This window comes from Pelodiscus sinensis, chromosome 25 (genome assembly GCF_049634645.1).
Source record: "Pelodiscus sinensis isolate JC-2024 chromosome 25, ASM4963464v1, whole genome shotgun sequence".
Classification (NCBI taxonomy): Eukaryota; Metazoa; Chordata; order Testudines; family Trionychidae; genus Pelodiscus; species Pelodiscus sinensis.
In genome coordinates, this window is record NC_134735.1 from 2823100 (window position 1) to 2849269 (window position 26170).

General features: G+C 58.5%; 1 protein-coding gene across 25 annotated transcripts in view; it reads right to left on the reverse strand.

Moving 5' to 3' along the window:
- MACF1 (microtubule actin crosslinking factor 1) overlaps positions 1–26170 on the reverse strand; it is a 301070-nt gene that overhangs the window by 110320 nt on the left and 164580 nt on the right. For 18 of the 25 annotated variants that reach the window (XM_075908725.1, XM_075908726.1, XM_075908715.1 and 15 more), the window contains 14 exons: positions 25930–26079; positions 22710–22937; positions 21219–21368; positions 20110–20343; positions 18801–19028; positions 17505–18026; positions 15982–16158; positions 14739–14862; positions 13041–13249; positions 11774–12091; positions 10091–10257; positions 5728–5884; positions 3057–3174; positions 615–677 (listed from right to left, as the gene is read on the reverse strand). In XM_075908725.1, coding sequence (XP_075764840.1) covers positions 615–677; positions 3057–3174; positions 5728–5884; positions 10091–10257; positions 11774–12091; positions 13041–13249; positions 14739–14862; positions 15982–16158; positions 17505–18026; positions 18801–19028; positions 20110–20343; positions 21219–21368; positions 22710–22937; positions 25930–26079 — 2845 coding nt within the window. The remainder of the gene's footprint in view (positions 1–614; positions 678–3056; positions 3175–5727; positions 5885–10090; positions 10258–11773; positions 12092–13040; positions 13250–14738; positions 14863–15981; positions 16159–17504; positions 18027–18800; positions 19029–20109; positions 20344–21218; positions 21369–22709; positions 22938–25929; positions 26080–26170) is intronic. The other 7 variants (XM_075908727.1, XM_075908730.1, XM_075908723.1 and 4 more) reach the window with 4 other exon arrangements.

Sequence of the window (26170 nt, forward strand, 5' to 3'; positions counted from 1 at the left end):
ATCTTGATATCGGCAGATCAGGGGTCAAGCTACTGTCCCTTTGGGTACGTCGACTGCGAGGATCTATCGGAAAAAGATACGCAAAACGCGCTCTGCATTTTGTATCTTTTTCCGATAGGTTTGTCAGAAGAGGCTTTTCCGAAATTTGGCCCGTCTAGACTGGGCCAAGTGTAGGAAAACCCTCTTTAAAAAGCCCCCTTCTTCCTCATGGAACGAGGAATACAAGGCCTTCCGAAAGAGCACACTCGCTCTTCCACACAAAAAAAGCGGAAGAGCAAGCACGTTCCCTGGATGCAGCCATTTTTTCCTGATACCTCTGGTATCCCCAACTCCTCCCCCCCCCACGCAATCTCGCCGTACCCTTTCGGAAACAGGATTCCCCCTTCTGCCATTTCTGTCCTACATCCCAGTCCGCTGACCACCCCAACGCACTGTCCTGGTTACTACCCAGAGCTGGGGAGACACACGGGTTCGTTTTGGGTGATGGGACTCCGACAGTGTCGCCCTGCAATTTTTATCTCCCGTGGGAACAGCCATACAGACCGCGCCATGATGGAAACACAATGAACACACAGACACGGCGTTCGAGTGCGACGCGGGGCGGGCGCTCTCACCTTTGCAGGTGTGGTATCCGTTTACGCTGCCTACTGACACTCCTAGAGCGGGCAGCACAGAACCTGAGCGAGGGACAGAGAGGCAGACAAAGGACAAGACAAACGGGTTAGGCGTACAGACGTGTCCCCAACACACACACGCACACAGCCCCGGCTGCCCGGGGCCGACGACGGACACCATGGCAAAAATAAAACACGAACCCTGAGCGTGAGCAAATTAACACAAGACAAGACGACAGAGCTCTCCACAAGACGAACCGCGTCAGCCCCCAGGGAAAGCCGGGCCATTGTGAAGCGGCTTATTCCTGGCAGCTCCACAAAGCCACAGACCCTATCAATGCCTAGCACCAGCATTCCCGCCCACCGCCCCGTCTCCATGCCCAGTCGGGGCTCCCAGTCGCCTTTGCTTTTCATCCATTTCTTTTCCCTGCCCCTTTTCCATTTCCTCCCAGGACTCCTAAAGGGACAGCTTAGCAACGGGGTGGCTGTGCCGGTCCCCAAGGCCCGCAATGGTAAGTCCGGTAACAGGCCTGGACAAGATCCCAGCTCCCCAGCTCAGACAGCCGCCCGGGGACCACACTAGGTAAGCCAGGAATGTAAAATCCCGTTTAACAGGTTAAAGGTTACGTTTAACCAGCTCACCAAGATCCTGTAGGCGGGGGGGGGGGGGGGGGGGGGGGGGAGGGTCCAGCTGATGGAGCAGCCCCCTCCCCGCCTGTGGTGCAGGGGGCCAAGCCAGACGGGGCTGATGCCACCATGGGCTGTTTGGACCAGACCAGCTGGGCTCACTGTGGACAGGACGCTGCTCCTGCCTGGCCCAGCTCACCACATGGTGCTGGGGAACGGGGTAGGGAGGGAGTCCACCCAAGCGGGCTGCCGCTGCCCTGCTCCCGCCCAGCCAGGCTGCGGGCTAACTACTGACCCGGGAAGGGTGCTGCATGCCAGTTAACTGGTTAACCCTTTACATCCCTAATAGAAGCAGCCAGCAGCATTACAATGTCCATTTACACAGCAGACTGCCACATGAAAACCTCTCCAACTCTCTCAGCGGCTATGTACAAGGGACTGCTCTCCAATGCTCCCTCTATGATTTACCATCCATGCGCAGAATGAATTTTGTTCTGTGTACCACGCCATGGGCAGATGTGCACCACCAATAGAAACACATGCTGCCGACTGCAGTTGGTTGTGGGCACGCTGCCACTCAGCTGGGTGGCACCTGACTTGCTGCTGGGCAGCCCTTTCTCTGCCTAGGTGGGAGGCAGCAGCTATTCGGTGTCAGCAACACCGTGCAGCCTATTTGGAGAGATTATCCCTTGCTTCCCATCCGCAGATGACATGGCTGGCGGAGGGCAGTGAGTCAGGAAGCTAAAGTTCAGTCCCCTACCTCTTGCCATGGGATCCTAAATAGTCAGAAAAGCAGCCAACACAGCCAATATAGAGAGCCTCCTCCAGCATTATCCTAGCCCCATGCGGGTGACCTGATCCAGTACCGAGACTTGGACCAGGTCTACACTGCATGGGAAAGGTCGGCTTATGGAACAAACATGTAAACAACAGCTGGAGTCGAAGGATCCTAAACCGAGCTTGGCACCCTCTCCCCAGCAGGAGGCTGACAGGAGACACGCTCCTGCCGACTTCCCTTACTCCTCGCGACAGCCACAAGGGCACCCTCAGGGTTTGATTTAGCAGGTCTTTACTAGAGCCGCTAAATCGAACTCCAGAAGATCGATCACCAGAGCATGGATCTGCCAGTGAGTGGAGATGTGGTCTTGGGCTAAGATCTACGCTATGAGCGAGCAGGGTTATTGAACCTACCAAGAGTCCAATAGCAGCGTAGCACGGCTAGCGGCAGTGGACAAGGGGCCAAGCCAGGCAGAGCACAAACTCACCTGAAACGGGGAGAGACGCACACGCACACGCACACACACACGCACACAGTACGGCTCAGCCATGCCTCCACCGTCACTCCCTGCATTACTGTGGCTTCCCTGTTCCTCCCATTCACACACGCAGCAGGGGAATCACACCCCTAGCTTCTCGCCCAGCTGTAGTCGTAGAGCGCCACCTGCTGGAGCACAAGGACTCCCGCGTCAGCCCTGTGCCAGATGTCCCTTGGAGGTTTCCCATCCAAAGGCCAACCTGGCCCAGCGCGGGGTCCGTGACTTTTTGCGGGGGCGGCTGTTGCTGAAATGCGAACAGCCCATCCCGAACGAGAGTCAGCTCTCAAACAGCAGCCCGGCCTTTATGCTCCCGTCCAAATGAGACGGACGGAGCGACCATCTCTCCTACGGGCCGTATGACAGTCACAGCCGGTTTCTATTGGAGGGTGGTTTAAATCACAACGATCCTGAAGAACTGCACAAACGAAGAGAGCAATCGGCGCCCCTCCCCCTCCAAAGGCATCCCAGGTCCCTGCCGGGCAGCGGAGCTGTAACTCACCTGTCTTGGACTGGGCATCGGGGGCTGTGATGTCCACAATCAAATTCTCCAGCGCTGTCCCTTTGCAATTGATCTCCTCCACCTGGGCTCCCTTTCCCGTCCATTCATCCAGGAGAACCTATTGAAAGACCCGGGTCAGCATCCCACACGCCGTGTCTCTCACCCTGTTACAAGCGAAAGCGTGTCCCAGCGGCTCATGCCAACACACCCCGCAGGTGATCATGGGGGGTGACTGTCTAGGCACTAGGAGTTCTCCTCTTGTCAACCTCCTCCCGGCCCGGGCCAAGGCCGCTACCTATGGCGCCAGGAGGCGGAGGGCTGGACCAAGCAGGTGCTCTGTGACTGTGGGGCCTATTTCTGCTCCTCCCTGATCTCAGCATCCAGGCAGATTTCCTCTGGGCAGCGGGCACTGGGGTTCTCCGCTCACCGGCCCCCTCTGGTTCCTTGCTTTGAATCTCTGACCTGCACCCCCGAGCCTGGTTTACCTGAGCTGCCCCCCATAATCTTTTGGGACCCAGGTCCAATGGTCCCTCCCACAAGGCTGGGGTGGGACAGAGCCTCAAACACGCTCAAATTCATGCGTCCAAAAAAACCACCCGCAGAATCCTGCGTTGGCACGCTCAGCCGCCCAACCAGCACAAGGGCTCCCTGACGCCCAGAGACGCCACTGAGCTGTTGGGGGACAGCAGAGGAAAAGAGCATCTCCACGTTATGTCAGAGGGTGGTTACCAAAAGCTAAGAACAAGAGACTTCCCACCCACCTCGTTAGCCTCCCGAGCACCGGTCCCACTGCTGACAGGTTGCCGTGAGGGTTTTTTTTTTTTTTTGGCTGTTATCAGCCACCTCATTTCAGTAATTTCCACTCCAGATCATCTGAGGAAGTGGGCTGGGCCCACACAAGCTCACGACACTAGAGATGTATTTTGGTTCGTCTCGAAGAGTCCGTCTACACACAGGGCCGCGCAGCCCTGTCTCCGGGCACACAGCACATGAGCTGCCCAGTCAGCCTGGCCACCGCCGATGGCACACAGCCCAGGGCTGCCCAGGGTGGGCTCCACCTGGCCATGCAGGGCCCTGCGGCCGAGAGGGGAAGGGCGCTTCTGTCGGTGCTGCAGGGATTAACACGGCCCCGCCCCAGGCGCCTGAAGCAGCCCGCCCGGAGCTGGGTGCCCTGTAGGTTGGTGCCCCAGGCAGCTGCCTGGCTAGCCCACCCCTTAGTCCGGCCCCGTCTACACAGCAGGGCAAAAGCTACGCAACGTCAGAGACGTCAACTGCGAAACAGCTTCATTCGGCCTTTGGCGCAGTCTCCAGAAGAGCACTCTCCCTCCGGCTTCCCTTCCTCCTCATGGAACGGGGGTTCCAGGAGCCGCAGTCAGAAGTCCTCCAGCTCAATGTTATTTCGAAATAACGGCTTGCAGTGGAGACGCGCACTGTGTTATTTCGGAATCACGGCCGTTACTGCGAAATAACGCTGCTGTGGAGACACGCCCTCCGGTGCCACGGGCCTGCTCTTTGCTTTCGAAGTCACCGACCAACACGGCTCCCCCTCAGGCAGTTCCAGAGCCGGAAGCAATACACTATGATGTATGAACTAGTCGGTGTCTCATCACACTAAGGACTCTCCTTCCTAGGCTACCCAGCCCTGCACGGTACCCAGGACACTCCACTTGCCACACAGGCCTTGCCTCGCTCTGTAGCTCAGACAGCTGCTATATTTGGGCCTGAGATAAAACAGCCACCAGTGAGTGACCAGGAAGCTGCAAGCCCCCGACTCTCAGCTCGTGACTCCTCTCGCCGTTAACCCAGTGAAGGAGAGCGCTCAGGTGACAGGAGGGAACCTCTGATGCCCAGCAGAGGGCAAGTCACGGGAGCGGCAGAGTTTTGGTTCATTCAGAATACAATGGCACCGGGGCGAGGGGCGGGATGATGACACCCAAATTCCTCTGGAAAGCAGAGGCAGAGCTGGATCGCAGTCACAAGTCAATACATGCACATGGCCTACGAGGAGAGGCTGAGGGATTTGGGCTTATTTAGTCTGCAGCAGAGAAGAGTGAGGGGGGGATTGGAGAGCAGCCTTCAGCTTCCTGAAGGGGGTTCCAAAGAGGCTGGCGAGAGGCTGTTCTCAGTGGGGGCAGGTGGCAGAACAAGGCGCGATGGGCTCAAGTTGCAGTGGGGGAGGTCTGGGTTGCATATTAGGAAAACAATTTCCCTAGGCGGGTGGGGAAGCGCTGGGACGGGTTCCCTAGGGAGGGGGTGGAATCTCCATCCCTAGAAATTTTCAAGTCCCATCTTGACACAGCCCCGGCTGGGTTGATTGAGTCGGGGCTGGTCCTGCTTTGGGCAGGGGGCTGGACTCAGTGACTCCGGAGGTCGCTTCCTGTCCTGAGGTTCTATGATTCTAATACAAGGCTCCACATGGAGCTCGCCAGGCATGCAACGTTGGACAGTGCGAGCGCCCACAGCGGACAGGACTGGCTCTCGGCTCAGAGCAGGTCAGGGCCCGCTGATCAGAAGCCACCGGCCGGCCAGCCAGCCCTGCCCCCGGAGCCCCAGGCGTAGCAGGGTTAACATGGGCATCAAGGAGCTCCTGGGACACGGCGCCCTGCAAGCCGTCACAGGCTGCTCTGGTCCCCTCCCAAGTCCCCAGTGCGTTTCAGGTTTCCCCGCCCACCTGGACTTGCTGGATGCGATGCTCCAGCTCCTGCGTGCTCAGGGAGGCCTCCGCCGATGGCACGGTCCCTTCGCTTTCTTTCAGCCACTGCTTCAGCGCGCCGACCAGCTTCCGGAACTCGTCCAACTGCTCCTGGCAAGAGGAGGCCTCCTTTTCCCTGGGAGTGAGAAGGCAAGTGAGCAGCTCGAGCTGCGCTTGGCAATGAACTGAGGACTCGATTGTCTCTCGGGGGGTTTTCGGTGCTTAGCAACAGTGCTCCCCGGTAGCCAAAGGCCTGGCTAGAGCTACCTGGCAGCTCTGCTTGCGGATAGCGTGACTCCCATTCTCGGTCACGTCAGGTTAGTGCCGTTTGAACCTCTCTGCTCTGGGGCTCTCTGGGCCGGCCACTCAGACCCCAGAGGTTGATCGACCAGGGAGCCCCTGGACCGGACAGTCCCAGCAGCTGAGAGCGGGGGCTGGCTGGGAATCCGGGAGCCAGTGGCCAGGAGTCCAACCAGGGGGTCGGAAGCCCAGAACTTGCAGCCTGGGAGTGGAGCCAAGCCGGCCGCCCAGGGGGAGGGAGCCTGGCCAGGGCCGGCCGGCAGCAAAGCCCGGTGGCTGGCGGCCGGGTCGGCAGCTGTGATAGGAACCCAGCCAGGAGGCCAGCAGCTCCTGGCCCAGAGGCTGGAACTGACTCCTCTTGGTTTGGCAAACTCTCCCATTCAGAACCCATCAGGTCTCAAGGGTGCCAGACCAGGGAGGTCCAACCTGTGGTTCTGAAACCAGTTTGTCTGCACAGAGCACTTGTCAGGGGCCTATAATTGGCTGGCAGATCACAGAGGGGCTGGATTTACTGTCTTGCTTTCAGCTGCTTGAACAAGGGAGTTCAGGCTCATCTCTGGAAAGAGGAGCTGGCTGAGTGTAAAAACAGGAGGAAGAGTTTGCCTGTTCTCTTCGATTAGCAACCCCCCTTTAGGGGACTACGAGTGACACAAGCACAGAGACACTCTGGAAGCGCTGCAAATAATGCAACGCTCTTTGAGCCCCCAAGGCACCTGAGCACAGGGTCCCCGGGTCTTTGTAAACCCTCCCCATAGACCTAACAAACTCAGCACATCCACGCCATTGTTCACAGGGTGTCTTGTCATACAGGGTAACATACAATGCCTGCAATTTATCTGCGCTCAGAATCGCAGGGTGATGCGTGCAGAGGTAGCAACTGTATTGATGTGTATGCCAGGAGGGTCTCAGAGTTACGGTGAGTCACCAGAGACTAACTACCTAGTGGCAGCTTAGTCATGCAGGAGGAAGTTGCTGTCAGTATTTAGGGGGCCCTACGCAGTACTATTAAACTGGGCTCAGATGCTCAATGGCAGACGGCGGGGGAGGGGGGGGGAGAGATGAGATGTGACGATTTTTTAGATATGTGATTTTATAATCTTCAGCAACTCACGAACGAAATATCTGAAAGCAAACGTTATACTCCGGTCCTGCCGACTTCCCCGGGAAATTGAGAAACGGACCGTCTACACCTGGGATGGGCGAAAGCTTGGGACGCGGCTGCGTTACTGCTTGAGCAGCTCTTTCCCTGGATCAGTGTCTGCTAAGAGGCCTGGCTGGCATTGTCACTTTTAAGTAAACTAGATCCTCTCCGGAGAAAGCCGAGCCACAGAACGGGGACAGGAAGAGGCAGCTGACTGGATATTTACATATGGCCAGACTGGGTCAAACCAAAGGCCCATCTCGCCCTATGTACTGTCAGCCAACAGCGGCCAACGCCAGGTACCCCAGAGGGAATGAACAGAACAGAGAATCGTCACGCGATCCCTCTCCGGCTATCTACTTCCAGCCTCTGACAAACAGAGGCTAGGGACACCATTCCTACCCATGCTGGCTAATAGCCACTGACGGACCTAACCTCCATGAATGATTCTAGTTCTTTTTTGAACCCTATTAAGGTCTTGGTCTTCACCACATCCTCTGGCGAGGAGTTCCACAGGTTGACTGTGAACTGCGTGAAGAAAAGCTTCCTTTTGTTTGTTTTAAACCTGCTGCCTATTGATTTCATTTGGTGACCCCTAGTTCTTATATTGTGAGAATAAGTAAATAACTTTTCCTTAATTCACTTTTTCCACACGTGTCATGATTTTATAGATCTCTATCCTATCCCCCCTTAGCCCTATTTAAGCTGAAAAGTCCCAGTCTTTTTAATCTCTCTTCATATGGGACCCGTTCCAAACCCCTGATCATTTTTGTTGCCCTTTTCTGAACTTTTCCCAATGCCAATATATTCTTTTTGAGATGACACGATCACATCTGTTTGCAGTATTCAAGATGTGGGCGTACCATGGTTTTACATAGAGGCAATAAGATGTTCTCTGCCGTATTCTCTATCCCTTTTTTAACGATTCCTGTTTGCTTTTCTGACTGCCCTGCACACGGAGTGGATGTTCTCAGAGAACTATCCACAATGACTCCAAGATCTCTCGCTTGAATAGTTGTAGCTAAATTAGCCCCCATCATATTGTACGTGTAGTTGGGATTATGTTTTCCAATGTGCATTACTTTACATTTATCAACGTTAAATTTCAATTGCCATTTTGTTGCCCAATTACCTAGTCTGGTGAGATCTTTTTGAAGCTCTTCACAGTCTCCTTTGGTCTTAACTATCTTGAGCAGTTTAGAATCATCTGCAAATTTTGCCACCTCACTATTTACCGCTTCCTCCAGATCATTTATAAATGTTGCTCCCAATACGGACCTTTGGGGGACCCCACTAGTTACCTCTCTCCACTCAGAAAATGTACCGTTTATTCCTACCTTTTGGGGCTCAGAGATGCCCCAAATTTTCAGGTGCCCTGCGCAGCTGCCTATTCTGCATGTGGGTAAGGCCGGCTCTGGGCATCTCTCCCTAGCTGGCTGGGGATGTAATGCAAGACTCAGTTCTCTCTCTGCTCCATCACAGAGCAGTCACCGGCAAGCCAAAGACGACAGGTGCAAACACTTGGAGGTAAAAGGGGAACCTTACGACAGGGAGAGGGGACACCCAACGTCCCGGAGAACCCGGGGCGGGGAGGGGCCTCTGCACCCATCGGCTGAGGAGACATTGTGGGGCGTGGGGTGTTTTCACGGCCGTTTGGATGCCAGCCAGCTCTGCCCCAGGCGAATTGGGGTAGGGGGAGAAACCTGCTTTAAAAGCTTCCAGGCGATTTCCCTGGCCTGGTTCGGGTCCTTCATTCGCTTTGTGTTTAGGAAAATGAAACGAAAACGTGCAGGCTTCGTTTGACCCATTGCTCGGGGCTGGGGAGGGGTTCAGTAGCAGGCTGCCCTGGGGGGAGAGGACAACCCCAGCCCCCTCTCACCGCAGCAGCTTGGGGCCAGGGAAGAAGCACCTCTCCATGGTTGCTGCAGTCCCAGCAGGTGCAGCCGGGGGAGGGGGACATGACCCCCGGCTGGTGCAGATCCAGGTTCATCTGCCCCCAGTGCTTCCCAGCCAGTGAGGAAGGCAGCAAACCGGGCACTTGCCCCTCGCTCCCCGGCAAAGGGGAACAGCCGGCGCTGTCCCTGTGCAGATCGGGGAGGGGGTGTGTGTGTGGGAGGGGGGTGCCTGGCTCTCTCGGGGACAGAGGGTTTCTAGAAGTAGGCAGTGTCGGGATCTGGGTGCCCCGGGGAATGGTTCAAAGGGACTGGGTTCAAAGCGGCCAGGCAAAGACAGATGGACATGCCCAGAGGAGAGAGCCGGAGCGGCTCCTGGAGTTACTGGGGGCAAGCAGGCCGGGGGAACAAGGGAACGCTCAGTCCTGGGCACCCCGAGAACCACCCCATGCGTCCCTGCAGATTTCTCTTCTGCCGCTGCGCCGTCACCCTGCTTATGTAGCATGCTAATGAGTGGAGGGCAGACAATCCCGGGGGGGCAAATATACCACGTGGCCAGGAGTGGGGGGGGGGGGGGGCGGACCACTTAGGGAAACCCTGCCGTAGATGGACCCTGCTCTGTCCCAACGCCCTCGAGCTAGGGAAAGCGAAGCGGTTCCTTCTGTGGCTAACAACAGCCGTCCCTCCCTGGCCAACAACCCTCTGCCCCCACGCACGGATCGGCTCAGGGGCGGGTCTGATTCGTGCCCGCTGAGCACTCTACCGGCATGCATGTTTTCACAACGCCTCCGGCCAGGCTTTTTCTAAATGCCACTCAGCGATGACGGCAGTCAGCTTCGCGGTGTGGGAGGACAGCCGAAAGAGACGGTAACGTCTGGATCTCCCCCCCCAGCAAAAACGAAACCGTAGCAGGTTCGCCCCCCACAGCTACGTACCAGGAGCGTGAGACACACAAGCCTGCAGGTTTTGCCTCTTCCTGCAGGAGCGGATCAGGGGTCTCAGGTCTTACCTCTCCTGGGCTGTCTTTTGCAGCTGCACAAAGTCCTGCCTGAGGCTTTGCAGCTTCTCCTGGTGCTGCGAGGAGGCTACCGGGAAGCCAAAGGAGCTGAGCTCTGTGCTCAGCTGCTCTAATGTGTCCAGGTCCTCTTGGTGCTGCTTCATCTCCGAGTTCAGCTCCTGGCAGGACAGAGGGGAGCAGGGATGAAGCCCCTGCGCTCGTTTCAACAGGAGACAGGGATGGACACAGCCCTGGAGGCGGGTTAGGGCCCGGAGCGCCCTCTACAGGGAAACGGGATGAACCGGCCCCGAAGCCGACCCACTCCTGACCATCCCCCGCATCAGAACCACGCAGAAGGGCTGTGGGGGGGGGGGGGGGGGCGAGGAAATCGCGTGCAGATCCTGCTCCCAGCAAACAGGCACTGTGTGATTTTGTCCCAGCCAGTGCCATGGACCCAGTGCTGTCCCTACACCAGCTTTCCAACGATGGGCTGCGACCCAGGACACAGTGAGCAGCGGGGGCGCTAAGGCAGCTTCCTGCCTGTCCTCATGCCATGGACTGTGCTGCGCCCTGGGAGCAGCCAGCTGCAGGTCTGGCTCTTAGGAGGTGGGGCCACGGAGCTCCGCCCACTGCCCCGCCCACCAGCTCTGCGCTCCCATTGGCGGAGAATCTGTCAATAGGATCTGGGGGGCGGTGCCAATGAGCGAGGACAGCCCGCCTCTGCCTAGGTGAGGTTAGAGATAAGGGGATTGGGGTGCAGGAGGGGGGTCTGGGTTGGGGCGCAGTCTTATTTCTGCGCCACGTGCTGCTGGCCACTTCCGGGGCAGAGTGTGGTCCGTGGTGCCAGGAGAGGCAGGAAGCCTTTGCAGCCCTGCTGCGCCACGGACTAGAGCCACACGAGGTAAACCTGTACCCCGACTGGCTGCATCACGGGCTTCGATAATTTTCTTCGTCAGGGTCAGGAAGAGAAAAGGTTGAAAACCGCTGCCCGTGGGGAGCAATTCCTCTCCCTGACTCAGCCATTATCCAGGGTGCACAAATAGCATTTTTCGCTAGATTTGCCCTGGGCCCAACGCAGCGGGTCCGAATTCACTCCTCCCGTTCTCAGCCAGCAGGGCTGGGCAATACGCTTTCGAATCGAGCCCGGCTGCTAGTTGGGTCCCAGCGAGCGGTGAAACAGCAACGCCTCCGTTTCCTTCCTTTTCTCCAAGGCTGAGCAAACGGCTCCTGCAGCCGCAGGTCCCAGTGGCCTGGGGTGACGCCAGGCAGGGCCGGATTAGGGGCAGGCGAGCCGGGCAGCTGCCCTGGGCGCCAACCGATGGGGGGTGCCTGATGGCAGCTGTAAGGGGTGCGCGGCGTCTCTTATAGCGGCCATCAGGCACCGCGCACCCAGCTACCGCAGCGCCGCCCCCCCCATCCCCACGGCGCCAGCCAGCAGCGCCCTTCCCCCCACGGCCGCGGGTCCCTGCACGGCCAGGTGCGGCCTGCCACGGGCTGCGCGCCAGCAGCGGTGGCCGGGCCAGGCTGGGCAGCGCATGTACCATGTGCTCCGGGGGTGGGCCTGCGCCCAGGGGTGGGCCCGTGCATGTGACGTGCACCAGGGCCCGGTACGCCAAAATGGCTCAGGGGTTATCAACTCAGCACATATCCCACTGCTCCGCCTGCAAAGGGCTCCCTCCCCCTGCCGCGTCTCACCTGCATCTCCTGGGAGAAGCGAGCGATGTCCCGCTCCGGCTGGTTCCCGGACGCCAGCATCCGAGCTCTGCTCTCCGTGAACTGCCGCAGCTTCTCGGAGAGCTGCTCAAACTGCTCCACCTTGGGGAGGAGGCCCTTCAGCCCGCTCTCCCTGGCCTGCTGCCGCCCCCACAGCCTGTCGAGATGCTCCGTCACCTCGGCCAGCTTGCCCCGCAGGGCCGAGGCGGTGGCGCTGTCGGCCGTCTCCAGGAACCGCGTCACCATTTCCCGAGTGGCTTCCAGGCTGCTCCGCTGCCGGGCGATGTCCTGCTTCAACTTCTGGGGTCGGAGCGCACCGCAAGAAAGGCCGAGAGTTGGCTGGGATGCCCTTTGGACCACCAGAAACGCGCGCGGCTTGTTCTCCTCCCCTCCCGGTGCCTGACGCCGGCTTCTCCCTGCCTCTGCTCCTGCTTAGCTGTCAGTCTATCCTCATGCGCTGCCCCGGACGCTACGCTAACGGCTCTAAACGCTGCTCCTCGGCGCAGGAGGCAGGGAAACCCTTTCAGTGGCTCTATTTCCTAGTGCAGTGACTTCAGGCCCGGGAGGGACCGAATGCTCCTTTTTTAAAGGGGCTTCCTGCCTTTAAACGGCTCGGACATTCAACAAGGTTCAAGCACAGCGCGATCATAGAACCATAGAGCTGGAAGAGACCTCCGGAGTCATCAAGTCCAGCCCCCTGCCCAAGACAGGACCAATCCCAACTCAATCAACCCAGCCAGGGCTTTGTCAAGCCGAGACTTAAACACCTCTAGGGATGGAGACTCCACTACTTCCCTAGGGAACCCAGCCCAGCGCTTCACCACCCTCCTAGTGGAAGAGTTTTTCCTAATATCCAACCTGGACCTCTCCCACCACAACTTGAGCCCATTGCTCCTTGTTCTGCATCTGTCACTACTGAGAACAGCCTCTCTCCATCCTCTTTGGAACCCCCTTCAGGAAGTTGAAGGCTGCTCTCAAATCCCCCTTCACTCTTCTCTTCTGCAGACTAAACAAACCCAAATCCCTCAGCCTTTCCTCATAGGTCATATGCTCCAGCCCCCTAATCATTTTGGTTGCCCTCCTCTGGACCCTCTCCAATGCATCCACATCCCTCCTGTAATTGGGGGCCCAGAACTGGATACAATGCTCCAGATCTGAGAGGTCTGCACAATTCAGAGGCCGGCGAGAGACAGAGGAACCGTCTGCCCAAGGAAGGCGTTTTACCCAGGCAGCTCAGAGAGCGTCTCACCGTGTTCGTGGCGAGCGACTCCTGGACGGAGAGAGAGGAGAGGGAAGCCAGCTGCTCTCCTTCCAGGCTCTTCTCAATCTCAGCCATCGACTGCAGAAGATTCTCCAGACCGTCTTGGACGCTCTGGGACTGGGCGATGGATTTCTGCAGCAGGTCCGAGCGCTCGGCCATCTGACCGGAAAGGCTCTGGAAACGGCTCACGATGGAATCTGGAGAACGCACCCCAGGATACAAAGACAGGACCATTAGGGATTGTCCCCTGTGGGGTTCTCCCCAAGACAAGGAACTCGCCAAAGCACCCAGAGGGGCCGGACTGGCAGAGCATCAGCGACGGAGAACAGGGAAAAACACAAGAGCAGGCAGCAGCACAGGGACTGACAGGCGGGATCATAGAACCCCAGGGCTGGCAGAGCCCTCAGGAGTCAGCGCGTCCAGCCCCCTGCCCAAAGCAGGACCAGCCCCGACTCAACCATCCCAGCCAGGGCTGTGTCAAGCCGGGACTTAAACCTCTAGGGATGGAGATTCCACCCCCTCCCTAGGGATCCAGCCCAGGGCTTCCCCACCCGCCTAGGGAAATTGTTTTTCCTAATATCCAGCCTAGACCTTGTCCCCTGCAATTTGAGCCCATTGCTCCTGGTTCTGCCACCTGCCCCACTGAGACCAGCCTCTCGCCAGCCTCTTTGGAACCCCCATCCAGGCAGTTGAAGGCTGCTCTCAAATCCCCCCTCACTCTGCTCTTCTGCAGGCTAACTAAGCCCAAATCCCTCAGCCTCTCCTCGTAGGCCATGTGCTCCAGCCCCCTCAGCATTTTTGCTGCCCTCAAAAGGGGCAGCTGCCCCAGGCACGTTGCATCGCCAGTGGAGTGCCGTGGGGGTGCGCTCCAGGCCGCTCTCGGGGCTGGCTGGGGGAGAAGGGGAGGGGCGCAGCACGCTCCGGGCAATGCCGTGGGCTGGCTGCCCCCCTGCCCAGCCCTTTCTGCCCAAAGCCCACCCATCCCAAGAGCGCGGAGCCAGCCCATGCCCAGGGGCCCGGTGAGGCTGTCGGCCCTCCTGGGCCAAGAGCAGCATCCGCTGAAGCACAGAAGCATTCGGGCGGCTCCTCACATGTCACGGCACTTGGGCCCCCTTCTGACAATATGAGTCACCGCCCCACTCTGGGGGGGGCAAAGCCTGAGCCTGCCAGAGCCCCAAGGGAGGGAGGGGCCAAGGCGAAGTCCAAGGGGTTTTCAGCCCTGACGGCCCCGCGGAAACGGGGTGACGTCCCACTGTCTGAGCGCCGCTGCGTTAGGGCGATGACACGACCCTTTCAGCAGGCTCCGCTCTATGGCCTCTGCGCTGAAAACAACTGGTCGAGAAGAAACAGGCGGCCCAGGAGCGGGGGACCTGCTGTATTGGCCCGTTTCCTCCAGCCGCTCCTGGACCGCCTGTTTCTTCTCTGACAACAGCCGCTCTCTCTTTGGCTTCTTCAGGCTGACGTTGCCGGGTGCTCAGCGTGTCCCTCCTCCCTTGGGTTCTCCCCAGAAGCGGTGGTGGAGTTTTGGAAGCTGGTTCCCTGCCCTGTTGACATCTGCCAGGTTGATGCTCTACCTCGACTCTGTGATTTCCTGAGCTCCTCTGACTTGGGGACTTGCGGTCTCTTCCTAGCGGGTCGGTCTCCGCACTCGCACATGCTAATGGGCGCAGCTTCTCGGCTCAGTACCTGTGGTTTCCTGAACGCGGCTGCGATCCGGGGCTGGCTCGCCTTCTATCTCCAGCAGGGACCGTGCGGCTTTCTGCAGCTTCTCCACCGGCACCTGGTGCTCAGCAAGATCTCCCTGAAGATGCTGCCCCAACACAAGACAAGACCACAAAAGTCAGCAGTAGGGTACAGACTGCGACACACGGGTGAGCCGGGCTAGCCAGCACCACCCTTAATTTATTAGCCCTCAGGCAGCTCATAGGACTACCTTCAGGAGAGAGGTGGACACACTGGAGAGGGTCCAGAGAAGAGCAACCAACATGATGAAAGGTCTAGAGAACACGAGCTAGGAGGGGAGGCTGAAGGAACTGGGCTTGTTTAGTTTGGAAAGGAGAAGACCGAGAGGGGACATGATGGTGGGTTTCAAGTATCTAAAAGGGCGTTACAAGGAGGAGGGAGAAAAATTGTTCTCCTTGGTGTGGAGGCGGGAATAAGGGAATTTGTGTGCAGCCATCTTGGTCTTGTTAGCAAGAGAGCAAGAGTCAGGCTAAGTCTGTGGCCTGACAACGCGAGATCTGTAATTAGCCGCTGCCTTTGCCTCTCGCCTCCATCCGGAGATAAGGCTAGAATGCTGACTCTGGCAGGGACCTTGAGATAAGGAGCATCTGGCTGGAACTAAATAACTGTTAGCCATTGGTGTCTGGAATGGGAAGGAGACTAATTGCTATTGTTATTATATCTAATGGACAGTATAGAAACTGCTACATAATTGCTTGTATTCGAAGATCTGCCTTGGAGGGGGGGGCAGTTTTTCCCTTGCTGCAGCTCGTAATAAAACTGCCTCCGGCTACTTGTTGCTTACAAACGCAGAGTGAGGACAATGTTTTCTTCCACATTGGCCTCTGATAGGTCAAGAAGCAAGGGGCTTAAAACTGCAGCAAGGGAGGTTGAGGTTGGACATTAGGAAAGCTTCCTGCCTGTCCGGGTGGTTACGCACTGGAATAAATTGCCCAGGGAGGTTGTGGAATCCCCATCATGGGAGATATTCAAAGCAGGCTGGACAGACACCTGTTGGGGACGGTCTACACGGTGCTTGGTCCTGCTGTGGGGGCAGGGGACTGGACTCGATGACTCTCGAGGGCCCTTCCAGTCCTAGTGTTCTATGATTCTAACAGGCGTCGGGAGGGGATTTGAGGGTGAGCTGCCTGGCCCAAGAGGGGGACACCTCCCCGCTGGAGAAAGGCAGAGTCGGGAGGTCCCTCACCTTGGCGTTGGTGAGCTGCTCCTGCAGAACTGCTGGGTCTGAGGAAACCGTCTCCGAGAGGACGTTTGCCACGGCTGCTTCGCTGCCCTGCAGCCACGTCCTGAGAGACCCTGCCACGTCCTGGAATTGCTGGTAGTGGTCCAGCACGGTGGTCAGATGGGACCCAAGCTTGGTACACTGCGAAGGAAAACAAGAGACGTGACGAGGCTACGAGCAACCACAGCGTGCTCTGCCACGCCCCTTTGTTTGAAGAAAGGGGAGGAGAGTCCACCAAGGGCTTGTCTACCCCCCAGGTTAGTACAGGAGACCCTTGTGGTTCACAAGTTCACGTCTTCGTGGGTCTCTCCCACCCCTCCCATTGCACCCCATGCTCCAGCGGGGTGTTGATGGACAGCTGCAGCAGTCAGGCCTCCCCCCCCCCGCCACTCTCACCCCCAGCATTCGCAGATTTCCCCCTTCGTGGCGGTGCCAGGAACCCATCCCCCGGGAGGGGCGAGGGCTTACAGCCTGGGCCAAGCCAGAGCATGAACCGGGCCCTAACCTGCCGCACACGAACGTGTCCCAGGGACACCGTTCCCGCACCGAACGTTCCACTTCTGAAAGGGGCTATAGCCAAGTGCGCTACAGAACTCTCCGCGCCCCGCAGCTCGTGTGCCGCCGTCACCCCCCGCCCGCCGCGCTGTGGAGACGCGCCCCGAGGAAGAGCTTCCGTTTAGAACAGGGCTGGCCGCCTCCTTCCGGAGCACAGCACAAGCCTTCCTGGGAGGAGGAAGGTGGAGAACACGCAGAGAACGCACCAGGGCAGATGGGGGGGTCCCAATTACATGCAGGGCCAGCCACAAGGGATGCTGAAGGGTAACCAGTTAAACCAGGGCTGGGAACCCTTTTGAAAGGGGTGTGGGGGGCGCTGACCCACAGGAAAATCAGTCGGGGGCCGCACGCAAGCGAGAAGAAAAAAAAGGGGGGAGAAAAAAAAAAAAGACAAACTGACGTGGCCCCGACGGAGGAGACAGACGCTCCCCACGTTCCCCTCGCCCACCAGAGCCATGGGGGGCCAGGCTAGTGCTCCAGTCCCGCAGTCGGCACCGGCTCCCCAATGCTGGGGGGCGGATCCAGGCAAGCTGGGGGCTGCATCCGGCCCCAGGGTCTGAGGTTCCCCGCCCCTGGGTTCAACGGTTTCCTGGTACCCGAGAGCAGCCCCCAGCCCAGCCACGGGTGGAGAGCTGCTCCAGCCCCACCGGGCCCCCCACGTTGGGCTACTGGCTCCCAGCCTGCACAGGCTGGAGGCTGGCAGAGGCAGCCCCGGCATCCCACACTGGGGGGGAACTGGGAGACGCCATGGGGGGGCCGGGCGCTGCCACGCTGGAGAAGCCCCTGCCTGTGGGGTCCACTCCAGCCTGACCCCAGCCCCATCTCTTTAATCGGTTAAACGGGATGTTACCCGCCTCCCAGCGACCGCCACCCTTACCGAGCCACCCAGAGGAAACGCTGCCCCTGCCGGCGCCGGGGAGAGCGGCCCGTACCTTGGCGTGGAGGGACGCGTATCTTCTCGAGGCATCATCCAGTTTGCTCTTGACTAACGTTCCCGCCGCTAACGGCTCCGGCCCGTCCTCCCCGGCCGCGCGCTCTGCGTCCAGCACCTTCTGTCCGGACATGGTAATGAACCGCAAATCCCCCTTGTGGGAGATCACGTCCTCCGAGAAGCTGCCCTGCCGGAGGAGCATCGGCCGCAGCGACTCGGGGTCGCCGCCTGCCTCGTGCATCCGCGCCAAGTCCTGCTCCACCTGCTCCAGCCAGGCCTCGAACTCCCCGTGGTCCCGCAGGAATTTCTGCAGCTCGTCCCGCTGCACCTGCACTTGCTTCAGCTGCTTCTCCGACTGCGCCAGGCGGGCGGCGTATTGCTCCTTCAGCTCCGTCAGCCTCCCCTGGAGCCGCTGGCGCTCCTCTGGCGCCAGGCTGGGGCCCTGCTTGTCCAGGAAGGCCTGGGCGGCCTGCGTGGCCAGGATGACGTCCTGCTGCTGGGACAGCAGCTCCTGGTGGCGGGCCTGGAACACACGCACCATACGGCCGCCTCGTGAGCGCCTCTAGGGACTCGGCAGCCGGCCGGCGCCCGCCCCCCCCAGCTCGCCAGGCGGCCTGCCTGCTGCGCCCTGAAAACGCCTCGGTGCACTTTGCAGTGCACAGCTCGGCTGCAGCCCTGGGAGGCTGGAGGGACAAGGCCGGCGGGGGATGTCTCTGTGACTAGACTCAGGCTCCAGGCCGGACGCGCCCGCCCGGTCTTTGTGCACACGGGAGGCGCGCAACGTGGACCCGCCGCTGAGACGCCGCAGCTGAAGCGGAGGGAAAACGCCTCTCGCCGCGTTCCCCTCTCTATGTCCTGCAGCCCGCGGCCCCAGCAGACTCCCCCGTGCAACAGGGTCTCCCTTCTAGAGCCCAGAGCGGCGGCAGCGCACGGTTACCCCGGGACACGACTGCACGGCAAGGCAAACTCATCCCGTCGGCACCTAATTCCCCTCTGGCTGGGGGGGCTCAACCCCCCCCCCCGCCTGTCCTGGCCCCACCCCCATTCCACTGCTTCCCCCCCAGTCTCCACCCTGCCCCTTTTCCATTGACTCCCCTCCACTGCGGGCCCCGCCCCCAGAGCCAGGGGGCTGCCAGGGGGTGGGAGGCACAGGGGAGGAGCGGAAAGGGGGACTCGGCTACGGGTGGGTGCCGAGCACCTGCTGATTTCTCCCTGTGCTCGCTCCATCCTGGTAGCACCGCGGAGCCGCCTCACTGAGACCCAGCGTAACCGCGGCCGGGCACGGTGCCGCTCTCACCTGCAGCCTCTCGTAGTGTCGCTCCAGGCTCTCCTCCACGCCGTCCGCTCCCGCCCCGCGGCCGTCCGCCACGTCCTGGGGGCTGCTCCCCCCGAGCGCGCCCGCAGCCTGGCCCAGCGGGCGGTGCTTGTGCGCCGAGAGCCCTGCCGGCGGCTCTAACGAGGTCACCCAATCTAGGAGCGACTCGATCTTGCTCCTGTTCTCCACCAGCTCTTGGGCAGCTTTCACCTGAGGGAGAAGCAAACATGCCGATGGGAAGGGCTGCGCTGTTGGTCCGTGAACAAGCCCCTGTATTGGGGGCCGGAGGGAGAATCAGCGCGGTCGGGGGGGTGGGGGAAAGGGGCAGTTTCCCCGGGCCCCAGTGACTCTCAGGGGCCCAGGGCTCCCAGCCACTGGCCGTGCTACTATGGCAACAGCGGTGACCAGAGCCGGGAGCATCAACGCCCCCCCTTTGCCCAGGGGCGCTGAGCAGGCTGTCGGCTCTGCTGAGAGCAGTGCACGGGGACGGACTGCACCCCCCAATGCTTCCCAAGACACGCCAAGAACATCAAAATATTACACGGTACACTTCCTTCACTGACACCCACACCAGACCAGAAAGAGCCACGTCCTGGTAGCTGAGGAGGTGAGATTCCCACCCCAGCACAACCCATAGCCTTCCGTCGCTGGCACACCTCAAACTGGTCTCCTGACACAGAGCGCACGAGGGTACAGTGTGCACCAGCGCTCCCCGGAAGGAGAGATCCCAGCGCCGCTCAGCCGATTCGCAGAGCGCCCACCGCTAGGTTTGTGTTTCTATGAGTGGTGCACATTCACGCATGTCTTGGTGCATGCAACAAACTTTATTCTGCACAGCGCTGGAAAAGATTCGCGGGACCATTAGTGTGTGCACGTATGGAAAGTGGTTCCCTTCAGCTCCAGTTCTCGGAGGTTCTCTAAGGCTGGCTCCACCTTTCTGTGGCTCTTCTGCTGAGGCTGAGACAGCGTTAGATATTCAGAGGCACCATTCTGCTTCAAAAGGCTGCACTGGACGTTTATTGCCAATGTCGGACTTCAGAGCAAGGCTCTTTTCCATTACTGTATTGGTATTAGCAACACCTAACTCTCAGGTGGCACCTCTCAACCGTTCCTCTGAAAGTGCTTTCAAAGGGGGAATCAGTGCTGCCCATTTTACAGAGGGGGAAACTGAGGCACAAGCAGTGGGGCGGGCAGGAACAGAAGAACCCAGGGCTCCTGACTCCCAGGCCAGTGGCCTAGCCAGTAGGCTCCCCACGATCCAGGTCCCCCTGGGTAGTTCTTTGTGCGTTACCTTTTCGGTCTCCTGTTGCACGGCCGCCGTCACAGCGCTCTCCAGCTCTTTCTGGGCCACGTCAGTCCTCTCCTGCAGAGACTGGAACTGCTCCTTGGCGAGGCGGAGCTTCTCCTGCAGGGCTGCCAGCTCCCCCGGGTTCAGCTTGGTCCTGTTCTGCTCCAAGAACTCTTCGGTGGCTTTCAAGACGCCGGCGAAAGAGGCCGCCCGGCCGTGGATGCTCCTCTGCAGGTCCTACGAGCACCATGGGAGAATCTTACGACTTTTCTGTGCCATCTGGCCAGCTCACCCCTCCTTGGCTCCCGCTCCTGCCCCACAACTCAACTCCTAACCACGCACGAGACACCTTGGAGTCATTGTGGCGAGTTCTCTGAAAACATCCACTCCGTGTGCAGGGGCAGTCAAACCAGCAAACACAATGTTGGGAATCATTGAAAAAGGGATAAGGAATAAGACAGAGAATATCTTATTGCCTCTGTATAAATCCACGGCACGCCCACATCGTGAGCACTGCGTACAGACGTGGTCGCCTCCTCTGAAAAAAGGTGTCTTGGCATTGGAAAAGGTTCAGAGAAGGGCAACAAAAACGATTAGGGTTGGGAACAGGTCCCATATGAAGAGAGATTAAAAAGCCTGGGACTTTCCAGAAGAGGAGACTAAGGGGGGATAGGAGAGAGGTCTATACAATCGTAACAGGTGTGGGAAAAGTAAATAAGAAAAAGTTATTTACTTGTTCCCACAATATAAGAAGTAGGGGTCACCCAATGAAATGAACAGGTAGCAAGTTAAAACAAATCAAAGGAAGTTTTTCTTCACTCAGTGCACAGTCAACCTGTGGAACTCCTCGCCAGAGGATGTTGGGAAGGCCAGGACTTAACAGGGTTCAAAAAAGAACTAGATAGATTCATGGAGGTTAGGTGCATTAGCCAGGATGGGCAGAGATTGTGTCCCTAGCCTCTGTTTGTCAGAGTCTGGGAAAGGCAACAGGGGCGGGATCACTGGATGACTCCCTGTTCTGTTCACTCCCTCTGGGGCACCTGGCATCGGTGAGATGGGCCTTTGGGCTGACCCCATCTGGCTGTTACGTTCACAACTCTTCTAGCACTGACCTGCACCTCGCTTTGCCTCTGCTGCAGCACAGGCAGGTCCCGTCCATTGGCTGCTCCCTGCTGACCTGTCAGCGTGTTCTCTGCCTCACCCAGCCAGGCACACAGCTCCTCCAGCTTGTGACTGCGCAGGGCTTGCTGCTCCTGGAGAGACTGGGGCAGGGAGAGAGAAGGGAAGAGTCAGTTTAAAACCATTGTTCCTCCACGGCCGCGTCTCTGAAAAGCAAGGCAGGAGAGTTACAGTCTCAGCGCCGCTAGGACAGGAAGCAGCGCGGGAAACGCTTTTCAAGCCCGCCGCTCTCAGGCCGGCCCACAGGTTTCACGACGGGAGACCATTCGACCTGACGGGAAACCATTTGACACATTTCTGATCAGTTCCCAGAGGCAATGTTCCAAGTTCTGCCACCAACACGCAGCCCGGCCTCCCCGGCGCGACCCACCAAACGTGGCTCTGGCTTTGGCCTCTCTCTTACCTGCAAGAAAATTAAAATATGCCAGCCCCCCGCCTAACGCCACCTCTGGAATGGCCAGCCAGGCGCCAGAAGTTGGCATCACACAACCCTGCAGCTTCGGAGCACTGACCGGTCAGGTTTATTTGTGACACCACGGCAGGCCTGAGCGCGGCGGGGAGGAAAAGCGTTTCCGTAGCTGATCCGATTCCTAGCTATTGCCACGAGTGCACAACACAGAAGCGCCTGTATGAGCAATTGAGCATGATGTGTGACCCTCACAGTCCTTCCAAAAACCCTCTCTTTGCCAGCAGGGGCGGGGGAAGGGGGCAGTTTCTTCCTGGTGCTGCAGCAACTAAACATACAAACTTGTGCACAAGGCTGCGGTCATTTCTTTCAATCTTTAAGAGAAACCACAGAAGCCATTCGAAAGAGCCTTCTGAAGAGCTCTTCGGCTGCAAAGCGAGCTCTTCCGGGGTTAGGATGGGCACACACTGAATCTGAAAAAAGCAAAGCAAACAGGTTAACACACACAAAGAGATGGCACAGGCAGAGTGTGACCGAGAGCAACTGTTAATACAACATCACAGTATTAAGTGTCGGGCATGAAGAGGTCCGTGCAGTTACGTGGGCTGGGGGAATACGGCAGAGAAGCAGGCGCTCATGTGGGAACGGCCGTGGGCTGCCACGTTTACGTATTATTCATCGGGCCGTTCTCGCGTGTCCACAGCCCGTTCCCGTGTCAGGGCAACGAGACGCTTGCAACCCTGGGGATCCTTTGGGCCGAGCAGCGCGAGTTTGTGCAGGGTTCTTCTAACGTGGACCTTACAGGGACGAGCTTGGCTCCACTGAACCAACACACGTGGACCTGAGCTCGCCTCGGGCGGCGTTCTGGAGCGGACAGCCGAGAGCACAGCAAACAGGCAGAAAGGAAGAAAGTCCTGAGGTGCCGTGTGCTGTCACGCGCCCCCCCCAAGCCGGCACTCAGAATGGCCAGCCTAACACGTGGCAGTTAACCAAGCACAGCCGGCATCGTGGCCTTCACCTCCTCAGCCTGCTCCTCTGGCCCGAGACAGACCTGCTGGGCCTCCCCCTGAGCCGCCACCCGCTCCGCAAGGTCCCGGAAAGACTTCTGCACTTCGGTGAGCAGCCTCAGCAGCTGCCGGCTCTGGTGGGGGCTCAAGTCCTGGGCGTGCTCCGAGATGAAGAACTGAATGTCGAAAGCAGCGGCATCGAGCTCCGATCTGGCCTGAGCCAGGGGCTGTTCCAGCTCCTGAAAACGAGAGAGAAAACGCTAGTCAAGGACACGACTTGTCCAGGGGATCCAACACCTCGCTGGGCTCCTGGGCAAGATGGGAAGGGAGAGAGACTCCATGCTCCCAGAAGGGGCGGGCCTCTAGCGGAAGGGGCGGGGCCTGGGGCAGCCAGCCCTCAGCCCTGCTCAGACCATTGTGTGCCTTCCCTACAGCCCTCAGTATTGCCTGGCGCATGAGGTGCTCTTGGAGCTTTCGAATCACTGGACCCTGGGGTAGTTGCCATCTTTGCCTCTCCTTGACAGCAGGCCTGCTCCTGTCTGTGCGCACTTTCCTACTAGGGTCACCGGGTGTCCGGGAGTGAACCGGACAGTCCGGGAGTGAACCGGACAGTCCGGGAGTGAACCGGACAGTCCGGTATTTTCCTCTCCTGTCCAGTAAAAAAATTCAGAAAATATCGGACACCTAAAATGTCTGGTACTTTCTGATTTTTTCCTGGCCAGGAGGCAAAAATCCTGGGCAGTCCGGCTCAATACGGAGGCAGCCTGGCAACCCTCGTGCTTACGGGGGAGCTGTCTGGCCTGGTACAGGGAGGTGGGTGGCTGCCGGCAGCCTGTTAGGGCCAAAAAGCCTCCCCACATGTTTTTTAAAGGGGCCACGGTGTGGGGTGTTTGGTTTGGTTGGTTTTGATTTTTTTGCTTAACAGCTCTCAGGGTCCTTTTGGTTTTTTTGCTCAACAAACTTTTTCCAGGCGGGTTTTTTGGCTGTTTGGTTTTTTTTTCCTGAAACCATCTGGCAACCCCATTCCTGTGCCGCTGGCTTGGGTCAGGATTCATGGGTACAGAGACACCTACAGCTCAGCAGGAGAGGTATTCCAGCCAGACCTCCAGCACGAGAGCAAGACACTGCGCCCATGCAGACACCGAGGCCTCGTCTACACTACCCGGGAAGGTCCAAGTAAGCTACGCAACTCCAGCTGTGTAAGTGACATAGCAGGAATGGACGGTTTGTGCATCACGTTTCTGCGCCATCCGCAGCGTGGGAGGCCGATGGGAGCGTCTATACTACCCCCAATCGAACCCCGGAACATCAACCGCGGCAGCGCCGATCTTCCGCGTAGCGCAAGCGGAAACGTGCCATTTCGTTTGCGACAAGCTGGGGTGGAAAACTCCCCTGCACGGGCCGGAAAACTCCCCTGCACGGGCCAGAAAACTCCCCTGCACGGGCCGGAAAACTCCCCTGCACGGGCCTGCGGTTCTTGCCCGCTTAGGACTTTAACAGATTTCAAAAAAGAGCTAGACAAATCCACGGAGGTTGGGTCCATCAGTGGCGATGAGCCAGGGATGGTGTCCCCAGCCCGTGTGTCAGTAGTAGGGATGTTAGATATCGGTTAACTGAATCGTCGATTAACCTCGTGAATTCTTATCGGATACTTGACTATTCTATAGTCCCCAGGGGTGAGGCTGGCAGCCAGTGCACTCTGGCCCCAATCCCGAGGAGCCCCCTGCCACTCTGCGCTGCTTCCTCTGTATCACAGGGTGCCAAGTAGGAGCTGGTCCATGAGGGGAGCCAGTTTAAAAACCAGCTCCCCTCTTGGACTAGCTGCCTGTCGCCCCGCACTGACAGATACAGAGGCAGCGCAGGGTGGCAGTAGCCCCTGTCCAGGTCAGGTCTGAGCTCCGGGACCCAGCAAGAGCCGGAACTGAGCCGGGCTGCCTGCCCACGGGCTCTTAATACACTTTAAATGCAGAGCCGCAGCAGGGGTAGGTCCTGGACCCAGCGCAAGCCGGGACGGAGCCGGGCTGCTGGCCAGCCGGCTAAAACATTTAGGCCGTGTCTAGACTGGCCAATTTTTCCAGAAAATCAGCCACTTTTCCGGAAAAACTTGCCAGCTGTCTACACTGGCCGCTTGAATTTCCGCAAAAGCGCTGACGATCTCATGTAAGATTGTCAGTGTTTTTGCAGAAATGCTATGCTGCTCCCGTTTGGGCAAAAGTCTTTTTCCGGAAAACTTTTGCGCAAAAGGGCCAGTGTAGACAGCTCAGATTTGTTTTCTGCAAAAAAGCCCCGATCGCGAAAATGGCGATCGGGGCTTTTTTGCAGAAAAGCGCGTCTAGATTGGCACGGACGCTTTTCCACAAAAAGTGCTTTTGCGGAAAAGCGTCCTGCCAATCTAGACGCGCTTTTCCGAAAATGCTTTTAACGGAAAACTTTTCTGTTAAAAGCATTTCCAGAAAATCATGCCAGTGTAGACGTAGCCTTACTGGCAGGGAAGGAGGGGGAATGCATGTAGCCTACAGCATTACATGAGAAACTTTTGCTTATTGGTGAATCGACTTCACAATTACATCCCTAGTTAGAAGCTGGGAAGGGGCGACGGGGGAGGGGCTGCTTGATGGTTCCCTGTTCTGTTCACTCCCTCTGGGGCACCTGGCACGGGCCACGGTCGGCCGACAGGCCCTGGGATGGATGGACCTTTGGTCGGACCCAGCCCGGCTGTTCTGAAGTTCTCACGTCCAGCTTCCCCATTCTGCAGAGAACAGCGCGGCAGGAGGGTCCAGGAGCTGCCTCTTCTCCCAGCGCCTCCCCCGCCCCGCACTGCCTGGGTCTCAAACGCAGAGTTCTGCGAGCCATGAGGACAGCCCCCCAGACCGGTGTGAGGCCCACAAGGGAGGGTCCCGAGACTGCGTCGCTCCAGATACGGCTCTGGAGGAGTTCGCTATTCGGTTGCCCATGGTCGCTGAGGGGCTCAGCAGCAGGATGTTTCGCTTGTTGGGGAGACAAACCAGGAAAATAAAACCCCCGGCTCCTCCGTCCCCTTACGACGCCTGCTCCTGAGAGCGCAAGGGCCACGAAACAGGCTGCCACGTGGGCCTCTCCTTGCCCAAGGATCCACAAAGGGCGAGCCACAAAGCATCTGGGAGGAAGGCTGGATTCAAAGCCTTCCCCTTTCCCTAGAGAGGCGGCAGCAATTTTATCCCTCAGGATTAGGGGTGGTGTTGCTATGGTTACCGTAGAGCGTTGGAGGCGGCGCGTGGAGCTGTTCCCGCTGGCTGCCCTGTGGGAATCGCTGCTGTCCAGAGATAAGGCGGCATGGCAGACCCAGTTCTGCAACTCCTCCAACTTCCCCTCAAGCCTTTCATGCTGAGTTAAGATTTTAGCCTTCAAAGGAAGAGCACGCGAATTAAACCAAGACGCTCCCCCAGGAAGACGTGCCGAGGTCCCCCAGAGGAGGGAGGAGACGCGTCTGTCT